Source organism: Myripristis murdjan, chromosome 4 (genome assembly GCF_902150065.1).
Source record: "Myripristis murdjan chromosome 4, fMyrMur1.1, whole genome shotgun sequence".
Classification (NCBI taxonomy): domain Eukaryota; kingdom Metazoa; phylum Chordata; class Actinopteri; order Holocentriformes; family Holocentridae; genus Myripristis; species Myripristis murdjan.
The window spans coordinates 6,426,607-6,450,195 of record NC_043983.1 but is presented as its reverse complement, the minus strand read 5'-3'; the positions used below and the strand labels follow the sequence as shown (position 1 = coordinate 6,450,195).

Genomic DNA, 23,589 nt, shown 5'->3' with positions numbered 1-23,589 from the left:
GTTTTCACTGTGATACTACTCACTAAACAGTGTTCCCCTACATATAACCAACACCACCATCACATACATACTAATGCACACCCCAAATGAAATAAATGAAAACCTACCTGACCAACTCGTTCTATCTCCTTCAGGAGCCTGGTGAGGAATCGCCTGAACACAGGATTGCATGTGGGCTGCTGTGATAGCACTGTGAGCTTCTTCTTCTGATCTTCAATCTGCATGAGAGCACATTTTTTCAAATATCTTTTGATCCCATAACAGATAAGTGCCTTTTTGTTGTGCATGGTAGACGTTAATGCTGGGTAATGTATCAGCATTACATAATATCATGACAATATGCTACAAAGCTCTAAAGTCTCGCGCATTGGGCGTGAGACACACGCATTTCAACCCGTTCACACGCCACAACAACTTGTATTTCTGACGCAGAGAAATTACCAGGAAAAGGCCCACCAAGTTGCGCCACTCTTCTACCTGGAACAGGTAGAGGAATCTGTATTTTCTGTATTTTTATATTTGGGCTATGTTTGATCTGCTTGGCTATTATGACCCTGACACATACACGATTTCGGCCGTCGTACGCCGTCGGCGGTAGCTGTTGCGCCTATTATTACTAGTATTATTATTATTACACATGTTGAACCGGCTGCTTTTCGGGTTTTTTCTTTTTCATGTATCCATTTTTGCAGATCTAGCCGGCTAGATAGCAGGGGAATTTGGGGTGTAACATTATACCATGCTACTGCGACGGGTTTATATTTTTACAAAGATAGCCATTTTATAATAGGACACAGATTACACACAGATTACATTATTCTAAAGTCAAACTGCATAAGATGTATCCATCAGTATCTCCTATGTGCAACAGATGCTGTACGGCTGAAGGTTCACTCTCTCACCTTTTCTGGCATTGCCCAAAGCTGGAGAGTTTTTGGAGTGATATATTTAATTGGTTTTCCAAACAGCTGGAAAGGAATATCCCCCCACACTGTATGTTGGCCGCATTTGGATGCTCTGATAACTTAGCAGCCATCCCCTCCCATCAGAGGCAAATTCTTAAAGCAGGTATGGTTGCAGCAAAAAAGTTAATCTTATTGAATTGGAAGTCCCCTCTGCCCCCATGTTTTAACAGATGGCTTAATGAGATGCTTTCCATTGCTAAAATGGAGCAGATTCGTTCTAGCAAAGGAAAATCTCAAGAGGCCTTTCTTCGAACATGGAAGCCTTTCCTATGTCTGTTAAGGAAAGAATAAAGCTATCCCCCTTTTTTTCTTCTTCTTTAATTGTACGCTTGGGTGTGGTTGCCCCCAAGCCTTTCTTGTGTTGGGGGTCCGGGGTGGAGAGCTTAAAATGCGGAAACCCATGGAGTGGACAATAGAGTGAACCCATGTTACTTGCAGTTTGTCCGTTTTGTGCTGCTATAAATGTAATACAACGATGGTGCAAAGAAGACCGGCTGGAAATTCCCCATTTAAAGAATTGCTATATTATTTCCTTGTCCTTGTCGAATGCATGTTATGTTATGTCTGTATGCTTGTGTAGACAACATGTTAGTCCCTTTTTTTTTCTCTCTTTCCTTCCTCCCAGGGTCACTACTAAATGACTGTTTAATGTTTAGGGTTAACTTACATTACTACATCAGTTGTAAAAGATAAGACCTTGTACTCAATGTGTTTTGCTACTGTCCTTGTCTGTTTCAATTTATGAGAAAATTATTATATAATTATAATATAATTGTATTATATTTTTATAATTGTTATAATAATTTTATAACAATACCCCGACAATACACAATACCCCGACAATATAACAATACACAGAGCCTCTTATCACTAACCTCTCTCTGTAACACAGTTACTTGTTGGTGACACGCTGTCAGCTCAGCTGGGTCGGAGTCCTCACTATACTGTCTTCTTGTCGGTGGCACGTTGGGTTTTTTCATTGCTTTGGTGGCTGCATCGTAGTTGAGCAAGTCGTATGGGTCGATCCAGTCGTCCTCCGCTTGTCCCAGTGCAGACAGTGCCATGCTGCATACCAGGACAATGAGGTGCATCCTGACGGAGCGCTGCAACATTTTCCGGGCTCAGCCGCCACCTAGCAAACGATGCAAGCCGGCTAGCTCACTTCTCACTTGACTTACTGTACGGCATCAAAAACAAAGTTGAGCTAAAGGTAGCTAACGTCGCTAACCAGGATAATGTCAGAGTTACGGCCGCGCAGAGTTACGTGTGGCAATGCTGGCTCAACAACCTGCGGCACTTCACGATGTTCAGGCCACGGAGAGTAAAGCTAACAGCCAACAGAGTTTCACTTTCCACTGTGTCTGCTGACAACATCAAACAAGTATGTCTGGGGTGATCATCCTGGGGCTATTCCATGAAAGCAGTTAAAGAAAGCTGCGCTTACGTGATATAGCCTGGCTTTAATTAGCGTCAACTTTTACTAAAGCCTCAACCCGTTCCACTAACGCGATTCAGCCGCGTCAGGTCAACGCTAATTCTAGCCACGTTTGAACCACAGACATACATGAGTCAATATCAATATAGGGTACCATTTGGTGTCCCGGGCAGAAATCACTCACTTTTCATGAAAAATATGCAAAATAACAAAACTCTGAGGGTTTATTATAAATGGCCAAACATTTAAACACACATTGGTACAGAGATACATCTTTAAAAGGGTGTTTTTCATATTTAAAAAAAATGTTCTATGATTAGATGCATGTGATTTTGCCATGTCCCAAACTCCTCTCTACTAACTTCACTGAGTGAAATAAGTAGATAAATGATATACAATGTACAAACCTTTTACATGCTCTTGTTGCTCTCATCAAGTACTTGAATAAAATGAGTCAATTGGATCATTTATGGTCTAATTTCATAATAATAATAAACGTTTTGCATGTGTCCCTGGATTTGCTGTCCACCCCGTCATTAGGTGGTTGCTGCCACTAAAAGAAACCCCCTGCTGTAATCAGTGACATGACTACCACTGCTTTGTCTTTTACAAATGGAGTGAAGAATAGCTCCTGCAGAGAGAGTACATATCAACATTTATATTTTGACATTTTCATCATTTTATGATTGAACCTGAATGTATTCAATCTTAATGTGTCCACCCTGTCATTGCAAAATATGAATCTATATAAATGCTTTTCAGAAATTCAAAATATGTTTGTTAAAGTATACACCGTCACCTTCCTAACTGATACATGTTGCTAGCTAATGGCCCACCATGTGCTCATTAAATGCAAACTTCAGCCAGAAACGTCCTCCCTGTCATTGTCCACCCCGTCATCAAGTCTAGTTTTATAATAGTGTTATAAGTTTTTCAGTGTTTCAGAAGTCAAGTGGATGACAAAACATATGCAGACATGTTGGTCCCTACATTTAGGGACCAACATGTTTTTGTTTTGTTTATATCAATCTTGTTTGTTCCTCTAGTTGAAGGTTTTATTTATTGATTTTTGCTGTTGTTGAGTGTCATTTCCAAATGTAGCCTACCTGTGCATAATTCAAAATACAGTAGGTGAAAAAAGTCATGTTTTGACAAAAAACATTTGTTGACAAAACCATAACATTTTTTCCTTTAAATATGAGGCACTTCACTATTGTCCAACCCGTCATGTCATTGTCCACCCCATCATGTTCATGTTTTATGTGAATAAATAATTATTTTCACAAGTTATCAAAACCTTTTGTGTGATTTTGCTCTGAAGAGATTAGGGCCAAACAGTATTATTTCAAAGTTTGACCAGATACCTTTATTTATAGAGTTTATTCAGAAAAGAAAGTACAACTTTCACAGATTTTACATATACAAACATATTTTTCCATAATTTCTGTATTTTTGAGAGATGTTTTCCAGAAACTAAAATATATTCCTGAACGAGGGACCAAATACCTTTCTGAAAATGTACATTTTGTAATCAATATATGATTAGAACATATTTACTCTATTTAGAAATTGTCCCATGACAGGGTGGACACATTTTGCAATTTGCTTGTACTTTCTAAGCTTGCAGTCAATTTATAAAAGGTGCAGGAGCTTGACCAACATGCATTTCTAACAGCTTAAGGTCTACTTTATACAATGGATATGGAGTTCAGTGGAAAATCTCATCTTTTTTTGTGTGACATTGGGAAGTCTCAATGGCACTCTATACTGATATTGACTCACATACATACACTCTTTCTATGTCTATGGTTTGAACAAGCCTCAAGTGTGCGCGTTCACGGGGTACATAAGCAGCCCAGAACAGTCGATTGTCGAAACGAAGATACAAATGTCTCAAAAGGAGGGGGAAAAGGAGAGCCTCGACGTTTTCAGCGGCGGAGCAGGCACTGCTGATGGAACTATATGAAGAATATAGAGAAATCACCACAAACAGGGCTACCGCTACTCTATGCATTCATAGAAGACTACTGATCACCTCACTAGCACTGTAGGATGAATGGCAGCATATTTAGACATACTATTTTAGTATTTATAATCAATATTTCAGGGGTAGCATATTTCGATAGTACAGTAACAGCCTATCAAATAATGCTACCGCTATTCTATGCATAGGCTTTGCGCATGCGCAGAAACGCAAGGCAGCATTTCTCAACAAGTAGCAGAAATCGACAGAACACTTTTGGCATAGGCGGTATAGGCCGCCGCCATACATCCGAGAGAGGGAGAGAGAGAGAGAGAGAGAGAGACTAAATTCTCTCCATTAAGCCAGTTTATTTTAAAACTCAAACGATACCTTATATTTTCAATCTTTGATGCTGAGCAAATTAACAAAAGAAACACAGACAACTTCCTCAATAAATATTCAAAGGGGCCAGAGCAAATGTGAAATAAAAACAAAGTGTACATTAGCAGAGGAGCTGCTGTTAGAATTACACACACGCACTGTATACACACACACACACACAGAGAGAGAGAGAGAGAGAAGTAAAAATAACAAAGAAAAAATAGCAAAAATTAGACTTGCAGTTTAAAAATGTATATAAATACAAATGAATGGGAACTGTACAAAAACTGCTTTATGAATGTATTTAAAGATATTTGTTCTGTATTTGAGTACAGTGAGAATGTCTAATATGTACAGAGATCAGTGCAAATGGTCAGCACAGGAGCATAAAGGTGATTGACAGTCTTCATGATGCTTGTCTTCCATTGGACGCTCTTTTCTGCTCACAACAGCTCACAAATCCTGCTGCTGTATTTCACGCAGCAGATATGATTGTTGCTTGCCATGTTTTCAAAGTGTTTTTTGACTTTAAATGTTATTTCGAAGCACCATTGAAACTCCAAAAAACATTTTTGTGGTCAACTCCAATAAGCCTCCAGCTTTCCATTTCACTTTTCACAGTGAAATCATGTTGCCTTTATGCACTCTGATCCAAATGAGTGAACGATTTTGATGTCAGTTTTCCTTTATTACACAGCAGGGATGATGGGAGAGAGTTGATGACATGTAACACACATCATGACCTTCATGAGTAATCTGAATGGTGTGAACTTTGACCCAAGAAATCATCTGCATACAAAATGTCGTCTTCATCTGAGATTGCCAGTGCAGTGTCTTTGATTCACAAGTTATGCACCATGTGACAGGCACCCGTAACTTCTTATCTTCTTTTCAAGTCTGCGACGCGACTGACCATCCAGTCTTGCTGTTGTCAGAGGAATCTTTTTCTTTGCAAAGCTTTGACTGATGTCCGCAAAGGTTTTATTTTTGGTTTCGGGGAGGAATAAACAGAGATACACAGCTGCAAGCGTGCACACCGCCGCAAACACCAGGAAGACATATGTCACGTTCCTGGCTCAGGGAAAATGACAAAGGTGGAGACATCACACATGGAATTGTTCTTAAGAAATTAATTTATTAATGAAACTCAAGAAAAGATAATGGTTGTAGTGTGTGGCTGCGTGTATGAAAGTAAATGTGTGTGTGTATAAGAACATAAAGAAACCCCAAAGCAACCAACTAACCAAAAGCAAAAGTTCTCCCACTGCCCATTGGCTCAAAAGGCCAAATGACTAGGGCCTGATGACGGAGGTCTGTCCAGCATGGAGAGCAGAGAGAGACTGACTGACCTGGCGGAGCATTTATGCATGCTGCCACACCCAGCCAGGTGCCAGTCATCCCCCTAATGAGCTCCTCCAACTCTGGCAGACAGGGCCAGGAAGGACCAGGAGGCAGCATGACCTCTAGAGGCCATCACACATAGGTGCTTAGAGCCTCCTGCACAAACACAAAAATCAGTTTGGTGAATTAGAGAAAAATACAGATGAATCAGACACTTAAAGAAGCTGATGCAAACACTACTGAAAAAACCCTAACCTTCTTCAAGAAATAGGCCTTTTTCCACAGCAGTGATTTGCAAAGCAGTGATCGATTAAGGTTCTGTTCCATTTAGGTCTAACAGAGCTCACTGCAAAGGCTCAGGCACAATTAAATGGAACAGAAGCTTAATTAATGTTATTAGTAACACCTCAGTTTACCTGCTGTGAAAAAGGTCTGTTGAAGCCAAAAGGCATTACAAAGCGGGGATAGCAATGAGCGCAGAATGACAGAGAGCAAATGAAAACTTCTCACTTTATCCCTCTCTCTCTCTCTCTCTCTCTCTCTCTCACACACACACACACACACACACAAACAAACACACACCTGCAGGAAAGGGAACACGAGGCCCACTGTGAAGTTGGACAGCCATAACACGGTACCCCCGATCATGAAGGCAGCAGAAAACTCCAACCATGTTGAACTTACAGCCACACCTCAATAAGTCATGCCAGGGGAGGTATTTCATCTTTGGCTACCATTTGTCTGGGCAAAGAAACCCCCTCACGTCACTGAATCCCACTTACGGAGGAATGTAAACAGGGTGACCTCGGTCCTCCTGTATTCAGACATTATTACTGGGCTGCAAATGTGAGGGTTCTCACTTTTTGGCAGTGGGGATCCCCTGGTGCTGATTGATCTGTTGTCTTCCCACTCTGATTGAAAACCAAATCCATGTCAGCTTCAGAGAACTCTCTCCTAGAGCTGCTCTTCTCCAGGACACAGCACTCCTATAAATGACTTGGTCATAACATAATACTCAGAAACTCCCGAAAGATTTTGAACCAAATTTTTTTTAAAAATCTGTAAACTGCCAAATGTCTCAAACATTTGATTTCCAGCTTCCTCACTGCCTTCATGATCCCCATAAGTGATTAATCTGAGGGAGGCCTGGTCCCTAGAGCTGCTGTTCTATTAGGTCTAGAGCTAGATTAATTCAATTTAAAGTCTTACATAGATTGCATTATTTCCAAACCTAACTTAGTAAGGTATTTGAATCATGTGTTTCGATGTGGTATTCTAGCACTGTCCAATATTAGATAACTTCTGGTGTGACATTTCATTGGTTTCATTGCTTTTCCAAACAATATAAAACAAGGATTCATCTAGATGGGAATTTGGCAATACTTGCTTGCTCTCATAGGACGAGGGCCCTTCCATCCCACCATAAACAGGCTTTCAAGTCAGGCTTGGTTGCCGTGAAAAATATTGAACAGATTCATTTTAGCACAAGAAATTCACAAAAATAGTCCCTGAAGGTGTGGAAGCCATTTTTGACATTATTTGATGAGACCTAACTTTATAACTCATTAGATTTGCTGTCTTTATCTTTATTCTGTACAAATTCTGCCCTATTTTGCATACTGACTCATTGGCGATTCCTCACCCATTTTTTTTTCTTTTTTACTAGGTGCTTCATGATTGTTGTTTAAAAAAAAAAAAAAAAAGTCAAAAACAAAAAAATAAAAAAGAAGGCCCTGCTTAACCTGAAACTGTAGTAATCAAGTCAAGTCAAAGTTTAAATATTCAAGAGTTGCCTTGTAAAAAGGTTTTCTGTCAACCTCCTCGGGCCTCAGGAGGCAGTGATGTCGCTCGTGTCCAAAGTGCTGCAGGGCCTCTCCTCCCTCATGCCTTCACTTCAGCTCAGTCAACTGTCTGTGGGGGTCACCAAGGCTGTTCTGGACCAGCCCTCCTCCATGGAGCATCAGGTCACCTCCTGCCACTGCATCAAGGAGGTTTTCTCATGCCAGATCCCCTGATAGAGGAGCTGGACCAAACGCCACAGTGGGCGTAATCTTAACAGTGATGGAGGCCCAAATACACCCAGAAACATCTGAGGTGCTGAACACTGATGAGTTTGGAAAAGCTCAAATTAGAGAAGAAGTTCCAGTGAAAGAGTACAAAAAAAAACCCTTTACTAAGTTTCATTTTCCAAAATGAAAAAAGCTTTCCTCCCTCTTCAGCTGGAACTAGATAATTCCTCCCAGCCACTTGCAGTCGATGAAGCTGTGAAAACCACCAGCCATGACAGAGGCCTGCGCGAGGGGCGTGGCCTGGAGGAGGACACAGCAGTGAGCCCAGAGAGGACGCTGCCACTCATTCAGCTCTGAGCCTCTGATTTTATTGTATTCAACTTCAACTGAAAAATGACAGGCTTCCTCACAGGTGGAGGAATAAAAAAGTATGACCCCTGTTACTTTCAAAACCCTTGGTGTGCTCGTGGACTGTTCATGAAAACAATGTTGTTTGAAATGATGTTTGAAAGAATGCACAAAGTCCAGTGATAGGTTGTGTAAACCATGGTTAACAAAAAGGTATTGTGTTGAACAAGACCCACTGGGAAAATGATTATGCCTGGTTCCACACTAGAGGAACAATCATTTGCCCAGTTATCATAAATTAAGAATGGCATGTAAGTAAAGAGATTATGGCAATTTAATAGGATGCTGATCAGGCAAGTGAGAGTAATATATTTTTTTAAAAAAACTTTATTGTAATGGTGTACACTTAGCATTCTTTCTTAGGTACCTGTTGTAACTTAACAATTATCTATATTTATTTAACCAGACTGACAGGATCAGAAGACTGAAGACAGTCCACCATAATTAAGTGACCCAAATATCAAAGCAGTGATTCAATTCCATAAAAATATCTTCCTTATAGGAAAAAAAGCAAAAGCAAGGAGTAATTTACAAATTACAATGCTAAAAATTATGTTTCCCTGTAGTATTACAGCAATGTCCTCAGGGCTCTCAAAGCCCTGTTGAGGCCACACGTGCTGTTTTGACTGGAGACCGGGCGTTTTATTGTGCCAGCGATGTGGGCGACGTCTCCTGAACTGGGCTCCCGATACTTTCAATATGTTCCATCGAGGCAGTGGCGATCCTGTCCTCCCCTGAGGCTTCTACCACCTGCAGAGAGAATTTACACCAGGAAAAAAAAAATCAACCAATCTGCACATTTAAACTGAAGACACCTTGTAGCAGCCGGTAACACAATTTATTACTAAAGAGCAAGGTGTATTTACAGAGATGCCAGTGGCATTGAATCATCATGTGGGGGCAGCAGCACTTTGTGGGCTGATAACTTGATGATCAGCTGTATTTAGCTGTGTTACCTTAAAGATAGGGGCAGAGTTGTTAAGTGGTGGTTTTACCCTCATACAGTGATACTCAACCTCTTTATTGCTGGCAGACCTGATTAACTCATTTTCCTAGTTTTGCCATCATGACAATTCATTGAGTACGTTTACATGCACACCATATTCCGGTTCGGGTCAATATTCCGGTTAAGGTAACTGCGCCGCGGCAACTGGAATATTCCGTTTACATGTTACTTGGCATGCCCCCGTGTTTCGGCGTATTCCACTCTCTGACGTAATGCGACACTCAGCCGCGGGGGGCAGCAGTACGCGTATAGGCGTCTGGTCTGCCGGAAAAACAGACGAAGAAGTCGTCTTCCTCGTCTTCTTCTTCTTTTTCTTCTTCTTCTGTCGCTATTTCTATGTTTTCTCCCATCGATATATTCTGTGATATTTAAGTCTTTCATTAGCTGAAGGCGGACTGCAGTCTCCTGGCTCTTGCTGCTGTTCGCCCTGCCGTTTTCCCCGCTTGCAGGTAACCATAGCAACAAAGACGCCACGGGATTCCTTGTGAGTCGAACATGCGCAGTCGCGACTGAATATTCCGGTTCGGGGAGTTTTCCGACTAAGGTGGTTACATGCCCCAATATTCCGGTTGGAACAGGAATATTCCAGGGGGCTTATTCGGAATTCTCTCCAACCGGAATATGACCTTAATCGGGTTCGGTGCGTGTTTACATGACACGTGCGCAACCGGAATATTGCGAATATTCCGGTTAATACAGGAATAAGGTCTGCATGTAAACGTGCTCATTGTGTTCAGAAGTTACTTCACAGTGGAGCTTGATGTGGTTTCAGCTTCACTTAAGAACTGTCGAGACATGCCAGTAGTAACAGCCTTTCTGATTCTTAAGCTGCTCACACACCTCATTAGCTCCTAATTTGCTGCTCCTTTCCAGTTATGTGTGAAGAAGTAGAGGAACAGGCTTGTATTGCTTTAGCTGGGGGGGTTCTTGATGTTGCCTGACTTGTCTCCTGCTTGTGCCCGCCTGCTTCCTAAATAACCTTCTTGTGATTAGAGCTGGACAATATGGCCACAATTCTTTTCCAAACGGTTTACAATTTTACTCTACATTTTTCCTCATTTTTCACTAACTAGAAATGCCAGCTGATGGGAATCTTGGCAGGGATGATTAAATAACTGGTGATTCGCACATACATTTCTGGACATGCATGCTCTGTGTAGATGAGTTCATTTTTTGGCTTGTTTGACAGAGCGCTCAGCTGCTTTTATAACGTTATAATACATGTAGTCAAATTTTCTAATTTTACGATTCAGCTTCTGCATTTATTTAAAACACAAATCCAAATTAACTGATTTATTAATTATAGAACATTGGACATGCACTGAAAGCAGCAAAGTAATTGAGGGTCTCACTCATGCTAAGTCAAATGATGCCACAATATATACATGTTTTAGGCAAGGGTTGATAATAAATTGAAGTGATGTAATACTGACACAATGATCATGACGGCAAAACAAGGAACACAAGGCCCAGGTTTAAAACATCCTTTGATACACATGATGACATTCATTTAAGAGCAAGTGGAAAAACATAAAATGCTGTAAAGGAAATGTAAAGGATGTGGATGTAAAGGAAATATAATCCCAAGGCTTGCCTGAGTTTACACAGGTATGCCTGATCAGGTATACCTGATAAGAACCTCTGCACTGACAATTCATGTAATTTATTTTTGTTAAATAAAAAAAAAAAAAAAAGCTAAGATGAATGATGTGGTGACCCCCCCAAAAACATGCCTTCTTGAGAGATATTTAGAGAGCTATAACACATGCATAAGGACGAGACAAGCTGTGAACCTATGATGGCAACAACAAAAAATGGTAAAAGGACTGGAGAATAGCTAGTGTAAAAATTATGCCAGAAACATAACATCCACAATAGTTATTTACCAATTTATGCAGCATCTGAATCACTGTCCCTTTAACGCATGTACACTGCTGAAGCATTTAAAAAAAACAACAGAAAAGTGCCTTCATTGTCATTTTTCAAAGACCCATCATTTGATATTGGTATTCGTATGGTAAAAGACACATGTTGTGACGTGTGTATTTTAAAGGGAACTTACCTGAGCATCACTGTCTGCTGCTGTTTGTGACAGCCCCGCTGGCCTCTCAGCCGCTGTGTTACTATCTCTGTTATGAGCTTGGGATTTGTTTGCATTCGTGGTCAAAGGTTTAGCTCTTGCTTGTGATAAGTCTGAACTTGGTTCAGTGGGTTTTGCTTTAGCAGGGGCTGGCTTTGCTTTGGCTTCAGTGCGTTTCACCTGCAGGTCCCTGCCTGCATTGCTAGCACTAGCTCCTCTGAGCCTCTCCTGCTGGTCGTCTGAATGTCCCTCAGTCTGAGAGTCACTGTCAGAGGCAGAGAGGCTCTCTGGCTGCTCTGTGTCAGGATCCTCCTCTGCCTGATGAGCGTCAGGCACGTCCTCGCCGTAGAGCTGGCTGACAGTGCGCAGGGTCTCCACATTCACCCTGGCACGCTCCTCCCTCACTCCATTAGCCCGCCTTTGACGGACATGAGGCCTGTCTGGTCTGCCCTGGTTGGCTCGGGCTCTTGGGATGTGTTGAGGGACATCTCCGCCTGCCAAGTAGTCCTGGTCTTCGTTCCTCAGGCGGAGAGGCTGAGGCTGGCGCTGCTCCAGTGGTGGAGGAGGGGGGCCCCTTCGACGACGGCGTAATGGTGCAGTGATGCCATGCTGGAAAACTGCTTGCACACCTCCATACATACACACCTGTGGAAGAAAAAATTATTTCACCAACACTGACAGCCTGGCTGAGGAGCCTGGCAGTGGCCATCTGTACAATTTACATGAGAAATGCATATAGATAGAGAGTCTGTGCACATCTTAAGTAAATACGAAGACGCAATGCAACCACAAGAAGCCCTGTCCTGACACTTGGTACTGGAGAAGTTGTTGACCAGTCCTACTGGGGATATACAGCCCTGTAGGTCTCCATCTGTTAGGTTGTTTCTAATGACACATTGCATGGCAGCAGCATCATTACATAATGCCTTGACAACTAATACTAAGTAGTAAATTCATTGATTTATTACGCTTTATCAAAGGTGCAAATCCACATTGTTAACATGGAAATTCCATGTTACTTACCACAATGGAGAGCACAATCGTGAGAAGAACAGGGATCTGCAGGGTGATTGGCAGGTCTTTGAGGAGGGCTCGGAGGAACTCGCTGATCCCCTGTCCAAAATGCTTCATCGGGTCCGTGATGAAGGTTGTGATCGTGACTGATATGGCCTGAACGGAGAGAAAACCGTTGTCTTACACCATTTCCCTATAGATATCAGCTCCAACACTTCAAATCTGCTTTTAAGATCTGTGCTCATGCTTATGGAGGACCGTGTATGTTGACTTGGAGAACGGCATTATAAAGTGTACATTGTTCAGTCTATTTCCTCAAAACATGCTCACAAACACTATGTATTATACAAACAACATTCTGACAATTTGATGCTTTGATACTTAGAATATCGACAATAGCAAACGCTGGGTGTTGTTGTCCAGGCACTCAAACAGGTGGGCACCATCACACTGACTTACCTTGGTTGGAGGTACCAGCAGGATGGGGTTGACCATCAGGACTTCATAGTATCTCTTACAGGGGTCATCCTGTAGAGTCCAGGTGCTTCTGAACCACTCTGCAGTGCCAAGTTTAAGCAAAATTACTCAAATACAAACCAAATGTCGTTTATGGGAGGCATCTACAATTGCATACTTGAGTGATTTTAGTTTCATTATGTCTAATATATGTTTTTTCCTTCCTGCTTTCCTTTTTTTTTTAAATTTGCTTTATGTTCTGCATTAGGTTAAAAAATAATAATATTTCCAAATTCCAAACAGCAGGTCCTTAAGTGTCAATATGCAGCTAAGCATCTAAAATGCAATTCATTCAGATGGGTTCAAACACAGGCATGACCATTATTATCACAATCATTACTATGTGTAATTTGTGGTGCACCTTTAAGAGTAGCTTACCCTTCAAGCTATCGGTCCAGTCAATCCTCCTCATGCCAGTGCATTTCTGATAGATGCTGTCCATCTTCACCACGTTGTTTTGATGCTCAGCAAAGGCAATCTGACAGAGAGACATTTGCAGGATACATTTTTTTGGCAAAAAAAAAGCACTCAGTGAAGGTCAAGCAAGCCAAAGAAATATTTTTACCTTGTACAGATAAAACCAGTTCCAAACGATACTGACGAAGAAGCAGATGGCAAACATTCTCTTGAACTGGACAAACCAGGAGACCACTGACCACAGCTGAGTGCAGATGATGGCCACTATGACCAAAACACACAAACACACCTGGAAACAAATAGAAGAGAACACAACTTTGACTTCACAAAGTGGCAAACTGATTTTGGACTTCTCCGGGATGGGAAATAAACATCGGCATGCGGCATAAAAAAATGAACAGCATTAAAATAACCCAGTGTGCAGTGGTGTGGGTCCGGACACTATACAGCACTAGAGAGCGAGCTCACCTTCAGGACCGTGTCAACCTCCACGCCAAAAGTGTCCTCAAAATGCCACCTCCAGGCCTCGTAGTCATGTGGTTTGAAATCCACCAGGATCTGGCTCACAGCGTCATCCAACGCCCCCGTTCTCCAGCTGTCTTCACCTTCCAGAAGCTTTCGGATCTCCATCACGGCTTGTTTGGACAGCCTCACTTTGGCATCATAGTGGACGTCCTTGTGGTCTGTGGGCTGTGGAGAAAAGGGGGCAGATGACCAAAGTGACAGGTGCAATATCTCTACCATGTTTTTGTTGAAAAAGTTTTCACTGTGATACTACTCACTAAACAGTGTTCCCCCTACATATAACCAACACCACCATCACACACATACTAATGCACACCCCAAATGAAATAAATGAAAACCTACCTGACCAACTCGTTCTATCTCCTTCAGGAGCCTGGTGAGGAATCGCCTGAACACAGGATTGCATGTGGGCTGCTGTGACAGCACTGTGAGTTTCTTCTTCTGATCTTCAATCTGCATGAGAGCACATTTTTTCAAATATCTTTTGATCCCATAACAGATAAGTGCCTTTTTGTTGTGCATGGTAGAGGTTAGGGCTGGGTATTATATTAGTATTGTATCACTGATTCTTGGGAATTTGGATAAAACAGGTTTTAATTTTGAAAAAAAAAGTGCGTTAAATTACAAAATCTGAAGGTATATCATTATAGGCCAAGGTCTTGGCTGTTCAGCAATGTACCGGTGCAACCTCCTCATTTTGCATTTTTTTCATAAAATAGGTTTTTCCAGTTATTAGGCTACTTTGTTTTTGTCAACACCGTCACCGCAATGTTTTTTTTTTAATTTGAAAAACATATTTTTGTATTAAAGAGACTATTACTTTAATAATTCAACAGCACCAAAGAAACATATTGTAAGCATATTCATTTAAAACCAATATAGCTGCCTCTGACGGTGGTGACACTAATCTGACGGTGGTGACAGTCGCCTCATTAAAACATACAGTTCCAAAATTTATATCACTCAAGTCAATGGCTTCTTGCTTAACAACTTTATTTAACTATTTGGTATAAAAAGTAACAATCCTGAGCTCTGTTATAAGCATTTTTCAGACTTCAGTCATCACCGTCACACAGAAAACCTGACGGTGGTGACATCTGACGGTGGTGACAAAAACCTGCTCTTTCACATGATAAGCATGAGTTGTTCACATTAGCCAGCTTGTTTTCGCCCTGTTGCTACCTGCATCAGACCTCTTCTTAAAAAGCATACATTTATTCCATAATCTAATTTAATATTTTTTATACAGAAGTAACGGTGTTGACAATTTATGGTTGTGACAGTAGCAGTGTCCAAAAATATGAAGAGATTTAAGAGAAAAAAGAAAACTTCCAGGAGCCTGAGCGGTCTTGAAGCATGCAGTAGAGCTGAAGGTTTGAAAAGGGATCCTCAGAAATGTAATTGACCTTGTAGTTTTTTTATTATTATTTTTTAAATAAATATCTGACGGTGGTGACGAATATCTGGGACACATTTTGAGCAACCACAAAATAATAGTAAATATTGTTCAAAACCCATCGTTTGTAGTTTCTAATACATATTATGATGTACTCTTTCATGTGGTAAAGATATTATTCAATGAAATTATTACTTTCGGTTGTTTTAACCAAGTTGAAATGATTATCTCCTATCCGAGGACAACTGGTTTTGTAGGCCATGGGCCAACATATAATCATTAAATTAATACAAATTAAAAATAAACCTATAAAAGAACCTTACAAATGTGCAAAGGACCCCCTGATTATTCCCTTGATTCTTTTTATTCATTAAAATGTTGTAAATTTCCAGCAGAAATAGCATTTTTCTTAGTGGGACGTGATTTATCCAAATTCTCAAGAATCAGTGGTATATTATCATGACAATAAACTATATATGATTGGGATTTTTGATATTGTACCATCACGATATGGCATAAGTGTTGTCAACAAGACACATAAACAATTTTGATTACAATGATTTTTCAGGTTCACTTGTTTGTGAACCTGAGCAGAGTTCCTGGTCCACGCGGAAGTGTACACAGAGCCTCTTATCACTAACCTCTCTCTGTAACACAGCTACTTGTTGGTGACACGCTGTCAGCCCAGCTGGGTCGGAGTCCTCACTATACTGTCTTCTTGTCGTTGGCACATTGGGATAGTTTACGGGCTGTGGAGCAAACATACCCACCGTGTGTTACAAACCATGTGGTTAGCCTGGGCTAACATATCTATGAACATGTTCCTGTACTGATGAATCGCACCTCACCTCGGGAGGCTTTCTCATTGTTTTGGTGGTTGCATCGTAGTTGAGCATGTCGTACGGGTCGATCCAGTCGTCCTCCGCTTGTCCCAGTGCAGACAGTGCCATGCTGCATACCAGGACAATGAGGTGCATCCTGACGGAGCGCTGCAACATTTTCCGGGCTCAGCCGCCACCTAGCAAACGATGCAAGCCGGCTAGCTCACTTCTCTCAGGAGCCCCGTGTCCATTAAAGCATAGTGTACACAAACTCAACACTCCCAGCAAAGCGACGATGACCATCCAGCTGCACAGAGGTATAGCGTTAAGCTGACTTACTGTACGGCATCAAAACAAAGCTGAGCTAAAGGTAGCTAACGTCGCTAGCCAGGGTAATGTCAGAGTTACGGCCGCGCAGAGTTACGTGTGGCAATGCTGGGTCAACAACCTGCTGCGCTCCACGGTGTTCAGGCCACGGAGAGTAAAGCTAACAGTCAACAGAGTTTCACTTCCAATTGTGCCTGCGGACAACATCAAACAAGTATGTCTGTTATTGACTGGGGGTGAACATCCTCTTCTTCTTGTTGGGTTTACGGCGGGTTTAAGTAGCTTTACCGCCACCTGGTGTCGAGTGAGGGTAGCAGCAGTTCCCTGTTCCAGTTAGAGCCAGGAGAGAGAGAGAGGGCGATAGGGAGACACTAAATCCTCTCCATTAAGCCAGTTTATTTTAAAACTCAAACAATACTCTATATTTTCAATATTTGATGCTGAGAAAATTAACAAAAAAAACACAGACAACTTCCTCAATAAATATTCAAAGGGGCCAGAGCAAATGTGAAATAAAAACAAAGTGTACATTAGCAGAGGAGCTGCTGTTAGAATTACACAAACACATGCACTGTATGCACACACACACACACACACACACACACACACACACACACACACACACACACAGAGAGAGAGAGAGAGAGAGAGAGAGAGAGAGAGAGAGAGAGAGAGAGAGAGAGAGAGAAGTAAAAAAATAAGTAAAAGAAAAAATAGCAAAAATTAGACTTGCAGTTTAAAAATGTACATAAATACAAATGAATGGGAACTGTACAAACACTGCTTTTATGAATGTATTTAAAGATATTTGTTCTGTATTTGAGTACAGTGAGAATGTCTAATATGTACAGAGATCAGTGCAAATGGTCAGCACAGGAGCACACAGGTGACTGACAGTCTTCATGATGCTTGTCTTCCACTGGACGCTCTTTTCTGCTCACAACAGCTCACAAATCCTGCTGCTGTGTTTCATCCAGCAGATATGATTGTTGCTTGCCATGTTTTCAAAGTGTTTTTTGACTTTAAATGTTATTTCGAAGCACCATTGAAACTCCAAAAAACGTTTTTGTGGTCAACGCCAATAAGCCTCCAGCTGTCCATCTCACTTTTCACAGTGAAATCATGTTGCCTTCATCCACTCTGATCCAAACGAGTGAAAGATTTTGATGTCAATTTTCCTTTATTACACAGCAGGGAAGATGGGAGAGAGTTGATGACATGTAACACACATCATGACCTTCATGAGTAATCTGAATGGTGTGAACTTTGACCCAAGAAATCATCTGCATGCAAAATGTCGTCTTCATCTGAGATTACCAGTGCAAGTTACACACCATGTGACAGGCATCCGTAACTTCTTATCTTCTTTTTAAGTCTGCGAAGCGACTGACCGTCCAGTCTTGCTGTCGTCAGAGGAATCTTTTTCTTTGCAAAGCTTTGACTGATGTCCGCAAAGGTTTTATTTTTGGTTTCGGGGAGGAATAAACAGAGATACACAGCTGCAAGCGTGCACACCGCCGCAAACACCAGGAAGACATAGGTGCTTAGAGCCTCCTGCACAAACACAAAAATCAGTTTGGTGAATTAGAGAAAAATACAGATGAATCGGACACTTAAAGAAGCTGATGCAAGCACTACTGAAAAAACCCTAACCTTCTTCAAGAAATACAGGCCTTTTTCCACAGCAATAATTGATTAAGGCTCTGTTCCATTTAGGTCTAACAGAGCTCGCTGCAGAGGCTCAGGCACAATTAAATGGAACAGAAGCTTAATTAATGTTATTAGTAACACCTCAATTTACCTGCTGTGCAAAAAGGTCTGTTGAAGCAAAAAGGCATTACAAAGCGGGGATGGCAATGAGCGCAGAATGACAGAAAGCAAATGAAAAGTTCTCACTTTATTCCTCTCTCTCTCTCTCTCTCTCTCTCTCTCTCACACACACACACACACACACACACACACACACACACACACACACACACACACAAACACACACCTGCAGGAAAGGGAACACGAGGCCCACTGTGAAGTTGGACAGCCATAAGACGGTACCCCCTATCATGAAGGCAGCAGGTCGGTAGGACTGATCAAACAGTTCACTGGTGAGAATGAAAACACCCCCGGCTGGAAGAGAGGAAAGCATCACGTGTGTGAATACACAGTGCTGGAAAACCTGCATAGGTGCCCACACAGAGAGCTGGACCTACATGCTCACAAGTTGTGCAATCTGTACACAAAGAAGTGCAAAAGTCAGCTTACACTGACGTAATACACTCAGAATATTATATTCAAGATATTAGCTCATATCTCTTTATATTAGGGTTCAATTGGGTTCAGTTGGATTCAATTCACTGAAACCCATACTACTAAATTTCTGAAAGTTGGTAACTCATTAAACCCCAGTCAAACACATTCAAACAAAGTTACCACCAGCTATTCTATGGTGGGGGAAAACTCAGGCCTTTATGAAGACACAATTAAAAGAAAAAAAAAAAAGGCTGTTTATGTAGATATGATCACACCGGGATCACAGCTATATCAATATCACATCAGTGATATTGGCTGTGGATGACACTCAGTGGTCGACATCTGATAATTAATCCAAGGCCAAGTCTAACCTCAGTTTCTATCAGTCTTCATATCCAAATAATATCCCCTGGATATTCTCAAGGAAACATTACCTAACCCTAACCCTAACATCAGAAAATGGGATATGGTGTTTACATGCCATAGTAACCCTGTTAATCTCAGCACATCCTTAGAATGCAATTTCATAATCCAGCTCTATAATATTAACATTTTGTGAGGAGAGACAAAACTGAGAATCCACACCATTACCTGGACCAAGAGCAAATGAGGCAATTGAAGCCAATATACAGGCAAAACCTAGGTAGGGCATCCATGGTGCTCTGTCCTGTTGGGAAACAGCAGTGGAGCAGTGATTAGTCATCAGTAGGTCATAATACGACACTGTTTAAATTTCTGGTAAGTAACCCAGGTACAAAGGCCAATGAGTGCCGATGGAGGGCGGAAGCCTGGGCACCGTGTGGATAGCCCTTTTGCTTTCAATAGCAAATACTTTGCCCTTGTATGTGTGTGAGAGAGAGTGTATACAGCATGTGAGCGTGTGTATGCAAGAATATGTCTTCGATTGATGATAAAAAATGTTTTTTTTACCTGCAAATTGAGAAATGCAGTGAGAGCACTAAAGCCCACCGCCATTCCAGAGAAACCAAGTATGAGCAGGGGTCTGCGTCCCACACGCTCAATAAGAAGACCCTGCACGAGAAACATGGATAAGGACATGCAGCAGCTTATAGCACTGCTGTCAAAATCTCCTCTTCTCAGCTGTTATGTTAAAAAGGAAAATAAATCACCCTTTGACACTCTTACATTGTGAAAAACTCCTACATTTTGTGATTAGGTGTTGTAATGTACTTTTTAATGTACCCACCTCCTTCAGTTCACCTGGCCTTGTTTAAGTTAATGAATACCTACATTTCCCAGAATCCATTATCAAATGAAGTTGATAATTGGTTGATAATGGATCCATTATCAAATGAATTTGATAATGGATCAATTGAATTTGATATCAAATGAATTTGATAATGGGTGATAAATACACAAGCTATTGCTTCATTGCGTTCTGGTCTATTGAGATTTCTATCCATGGAAAAATATGTATCTATGCCTTTTCTGCAATCGCTTTCACCTCGTATGACTGCTGAGAGGTGAAAAATGTGGAAAATGGTGAATCTGTAGAGAAAACTTGATTTGGCACTGATGTTTTCAGTTGCTGAAAATGTGTGTATAAAAATACACAACCCAAAAAGGAACCAGGAATGCAATGTACAATAACTATTTTTAAAACAATTTTTAAGTCTTTAAAGGTGGATTTAGTTCGAAGAGATTGCATTTTCAGATCCCTCACTCAGTTGTGAAAGTCTTGGTGGGGCACATTAGAGTGCGGATCAGGCTGCATGTTTTTGTCCGAATCCGACCCGAGCCCGAGAGCATGGTAACCGACCCCGACCCAAACCTGACAGGCATTCTTTTTTTTCTGTCTGAACCCGATCTGAGGCCGAGATTTTGCTCGTCCTCCATTGGGTTACATTTACCTCCTGAAATAGCCCATGTGTTGCCTTCAGTGCCATCATGTAAACTCCAGTACTATACAGGAAGTTGCCCAGAACAGACAGTAGGTCCATCATTTTTCACTAACATAATGCTGATGTGACCGAATCCGAATATAATTTCAAAATTTTTGACCTGTCCAGACCCGATGGGTTCGGGTCGGGTATCCACACACTCTAGGTCACATAACACACAGTACAGTGTGTGTTTGCCTTGTCTTGTAACTGCAACCACTGATGCTGCAAATAGGAGTGTGTTCGTAGACAAATTGCCTGATTAAATGTGGTTTAAAATTCAGTTTCATACTCACCGAGACGACAGAAGAAATGATTTCAATGCCGCCTGTGCACAGAGCGATGTAGGGGACCACACTTGCTTCAATGCCAGCATCAAATAGGATCTCATTGGTGTAGAAAAACAGCTGTGAAGGGTGAACGAAAGAGAAACACACATCACAGAAATATTCCAGGACCGTGTGAAGAAGAATATTGACGTGCTGAGCATCTCACAGCGTTGAGGCCACAGAGCTGGTAGCAGGTCATGGTGACGATGACGGTGGTGACCTGCCAGCGGACGGCCGGGCTCCTCAGCAGCTCCAGGACGGAGACGACCTGCAGGTTGTTCTGGCTCTCAGCCCGCACCTCCTCAAGCTCCCGCGAGACATCCTCTCTCCCCAGGAACCTCCTGAGGGCTGGCACAAAGACAACTTGAATCTTCAAAGAATCAATAACCAAACATCAATCATCACAAAATGCCAGATTAATACCAGGAGCAGCTTACATGACATTCTACCTTTTGAACAACTACAATATAATTTCGTTTTATTCAATAATCAGATAGCAGATTTTGATACACAGGTATTTCTGCAGATGCACATGTGTTTACGAATGTATGCTTGTGTATCATTGTATATGTTATTATTGCTATTACATTTCTACCATTCAAACTCCACACAGAAAGGCCCGAGACATTAGAAAGGCGATAAACCTTTTTCAGCTGCAGCCTCATCCCTCCTCTCCATCAGCAGGTAGCGGGGCGACTCGGGGAGGAAGGGCAGCACGCTCAGCTGCAGCAGCGCAGGAAGTGCTATGAAGGCAAACAGGAAGTTCCACCTGGACTCCTGTGATCACAACACCACCAGAGACAGCAGGAAAAAATTTCAAAAAGTGAATCAAGTACTTCCTAAAAGAGCAACTTCCAAACAAGGCATTTGCTCCCCTCTGGTTCTTTGGAATACGCCTGGGTTCATTTATTTAATTTCCTTTCTCACCCGGACTCCGTTGTGCTACATTTTTCAGATTTTCGACAAACAAATGAGTTGGTCTCACCAATGATGTGCGCAAAGGCTTGAGATTAAAATAGAAAAATAAGCTCTTATATACCAGCTGACACAATTACTGCCTCAATCAGCTGACTGTCAAAGGGGAGTGTCTGCACAAAACAATTCATGAACACAATAATGGGTCTATTTCCACCCCCTTTCATCATATTGATGCATAATTCATCAAAATAAAAGGTGATGTCAAAATCATAACTTTGGCTCTAACATCCCGGCCCCTAGTTGTCATGGAATCACACATTATAAAAAATGTACATATACTGGAGCCAATACACATCTAACTTTTGACTTTGGCTCCAACCGTTGGTGTGCATTCTCATTTGTACAAAATGAAGACCACAGCATCAACACCATGCATATGTATCAAAACTACCCCCTCCCTCACAGCACTTACCTGGCCAAGTAGGTCAGGCAGTCCCAGCACCTGGCCAGTGAACACGCCCACATTTATCATGATTCCATGGAACTGACCAATGAAGCCTCTGCTGCTTTTTGGAGAAATCTCCCCCAAGTACATTGGAAGAGCGCTGAGTGCAATACCTTGGAGGAAAAATGTAAATGGGTGTAAACCAAAAGCTGTTGTGGTCAATAATACTTGTTCTTTGCAAACATAATGGCTACAGACGCCAAAAAGGCTTTGGTTTAGTAGAGGAGAACCTCACCGCTGTGAACCCCCATGATAAGACGGCCGATGATGAGCATCTCAAAAGAGCGTGCCCTCTCCCCCAAGGCCAGCAGCAGAGCAGCCATCAGCGCAAAGCTGCTATTCACGACCAAGCTGCCCCGCCTGCAGTGAGAGAGGAGCACAAAGGAGGGGGGGAACAGAGACAAAGAAACATTAACAAACAATCTGCAGTGTCTCCTTGCTGCCTTCCTGCTGTATTTTCGTGTTCTGTTCCTCTGAAATCCTGTTTTGAAAATGCAACTCTGGTGTTGTTTTTAGTGATCCATTTCATGTCACTGAATTCACTTCTTCCACTTACCTGCCGAGGATTTGGACAAGGAATTTGACCACAACTGCTCCAAGCAGTCCCCCAATAGCCAATATGGAGACGGTTACTGACCACAGTAAATCGGCCGTCTCATCTCCAATGGGCATCCCGTACCTCTCGAGCCACGTCTTGTTTGTGAAGTTCGCTATGAACTGCAGAAAAGGAGCACAGGACACTGGAAATCATTGCAGAAGTCAACTGTATTTATGTGATGTTTCGGTTCAGCTGGGTTTTTCCCATCTGCCTATGTTTACTTCATACATGCATAATGACCTGCTTTGAAATTCAATTCTGAAAAGTATCCAAAGTCTTATTATACACTGTATGTCAAATGTATCATATGAGAATGATATCTTATGATTGTTAATGATGATCATTTTCAGTCTAGTGAGCAAAGTGTGTAAAGCATGTTCAAGAGTGCATGGTTGGTTTGACTCACCTCAGCAGGAGCATTGACAACTGACAGATTATATCCATACAGAAAAGACGATCCCAGGGCGCCAAAGATGGCAGCAGACAT

The 23,589-nt window shown here is 41.7% G+C and overlaps 3 protein-coding genes across 4 annotated transcripts in view; all 3 read right to left on the bottom strand.

Annotated features, from left to right (window-relative positions):
- Positions 1-16,853, bottom strand: part of clcc1 (chloride channel CLIC-like 1) — a 26,379-nt gene extending 9,526 nt beyond the window's left edge. Inside the window, exons 1-3 of one of the 2 annotated variants that reach the window (XM_030049872.1) lie at positions 16,505-16,853; positions 1,841-2,127; positions 108-218 (exon numbers count right to left, since the gene is read on the bottom strand). In XM_030049872.1, the coding sequence (XP_029905732.1) occupies positions 108-218; positions 1,841-2,077 (348 nt within the window). In that variant the 5' untranslated portion in view covers positions 2,078-2,127; positions 16,505-16,853. Of the gene's footprint in view, positions 1-107; positions 219-1,840; positions 2,128-2,253; positions 2,359-16,504 lie in introns of those variants that run through there. The other variant, XM_030049873.1, reaches the window with a different exon arrangement.
- LOC115358070 (chloride channel CLIC-like protein 1) lies at positions 8,810-16,511 on the bottom strand. The gene is made up of 10 exons (XM_030049871.1): positions 16,305-16,511; positions 16,098-16,205; positions 14,403-14,513; positions 14,004-14,225; positions 13,684-13,824; positions 13,497-13,596; positions 13,062-13,159; positions 12,612-12,758; positions 11,571-12,233; positions 8,810-9,252 (listed from the first exon to the last, which is right to left on the bottom strand). The coding sequence occupies exons 1-10, from the start codon at positions 16,452-16,454 to the stop codon at positions 9,145-9,147; spliced, it is 1,848 nt and encodes a 615-aa protein (XP_029905731.1). The 5' UTR covers positions 16,455-16,511; the 3' UTR covers positions 8,810-9,144.
- On the bottom strand, positions 16,698-23,589 carry LOC115357911 (solute carrier family 2, facilitated glucose transporter member 9-like). Its single transcript, XM_030049671.1, has 11 exons — positions 23,509-23,589; positions 23,061-23,221; positions 22,740-22,864; positions 22,472-22,617; positions 21,726-21,858; positions 21,248-21,429; positions 21,049-21,159; positions 19,782-19,883; positions 18,601-18,777; positions 17,996-18,158; positions 16,698-16,798 (listed from the first exon to the last, which is right to left on the bottom strand). Exons 1-11 carry the CDS (start codon positions 23,587-23,589, stop codon positions 16,698-16,700), a joined length of 1,482 nt encoding a protein of 493 aa, XP_029905531.1.

Coding starts and splice junctions, on each gene's coding strand:
- LOC115358070 (XM_030049871.1), bottom strand. CDS start 16,454: ATGTTGCAGCGCTCCGTCAGGATGCACCTCATTGTCCTGGTATGCAGC. Junction 13,825..14,003: donor AGGTTGACACGGTCCTGAAG/GTGAGCTCGCTC, acceptor ATTTGTTTCCAG/GTGTGTTTGTGTGTTTTGGT. Junction 9,253..11,570: donor CAGCAGACAGTGATGCTCAG/GTAAGTTCCCTT, acceptor TTCTCTCTGCAG/GTGGTAGAAGCCTCAGGGGA.
- LOC115357911 (XM_030049671.1), bottom strand. CDS start 23,589: ATGTCTGCTGCCATCTTTGGCGCCCTGGGATCGTCTTTTCTGTATGGA. Junction 22,618..22,739: donor TATCATGGGGGTTCACAGCG/GTGAGGTTCTCC, acceptor TTTTCCTCCAAG/GTATTGCACTCAGCGCTCTT. Junction 21,160..21,247: donor AGCTCTGTGGCCTCAACGCT/GTGAGATGCTCA, acceptor CACCCTTCACAG/CTGTTTTTCTACACCAATGA.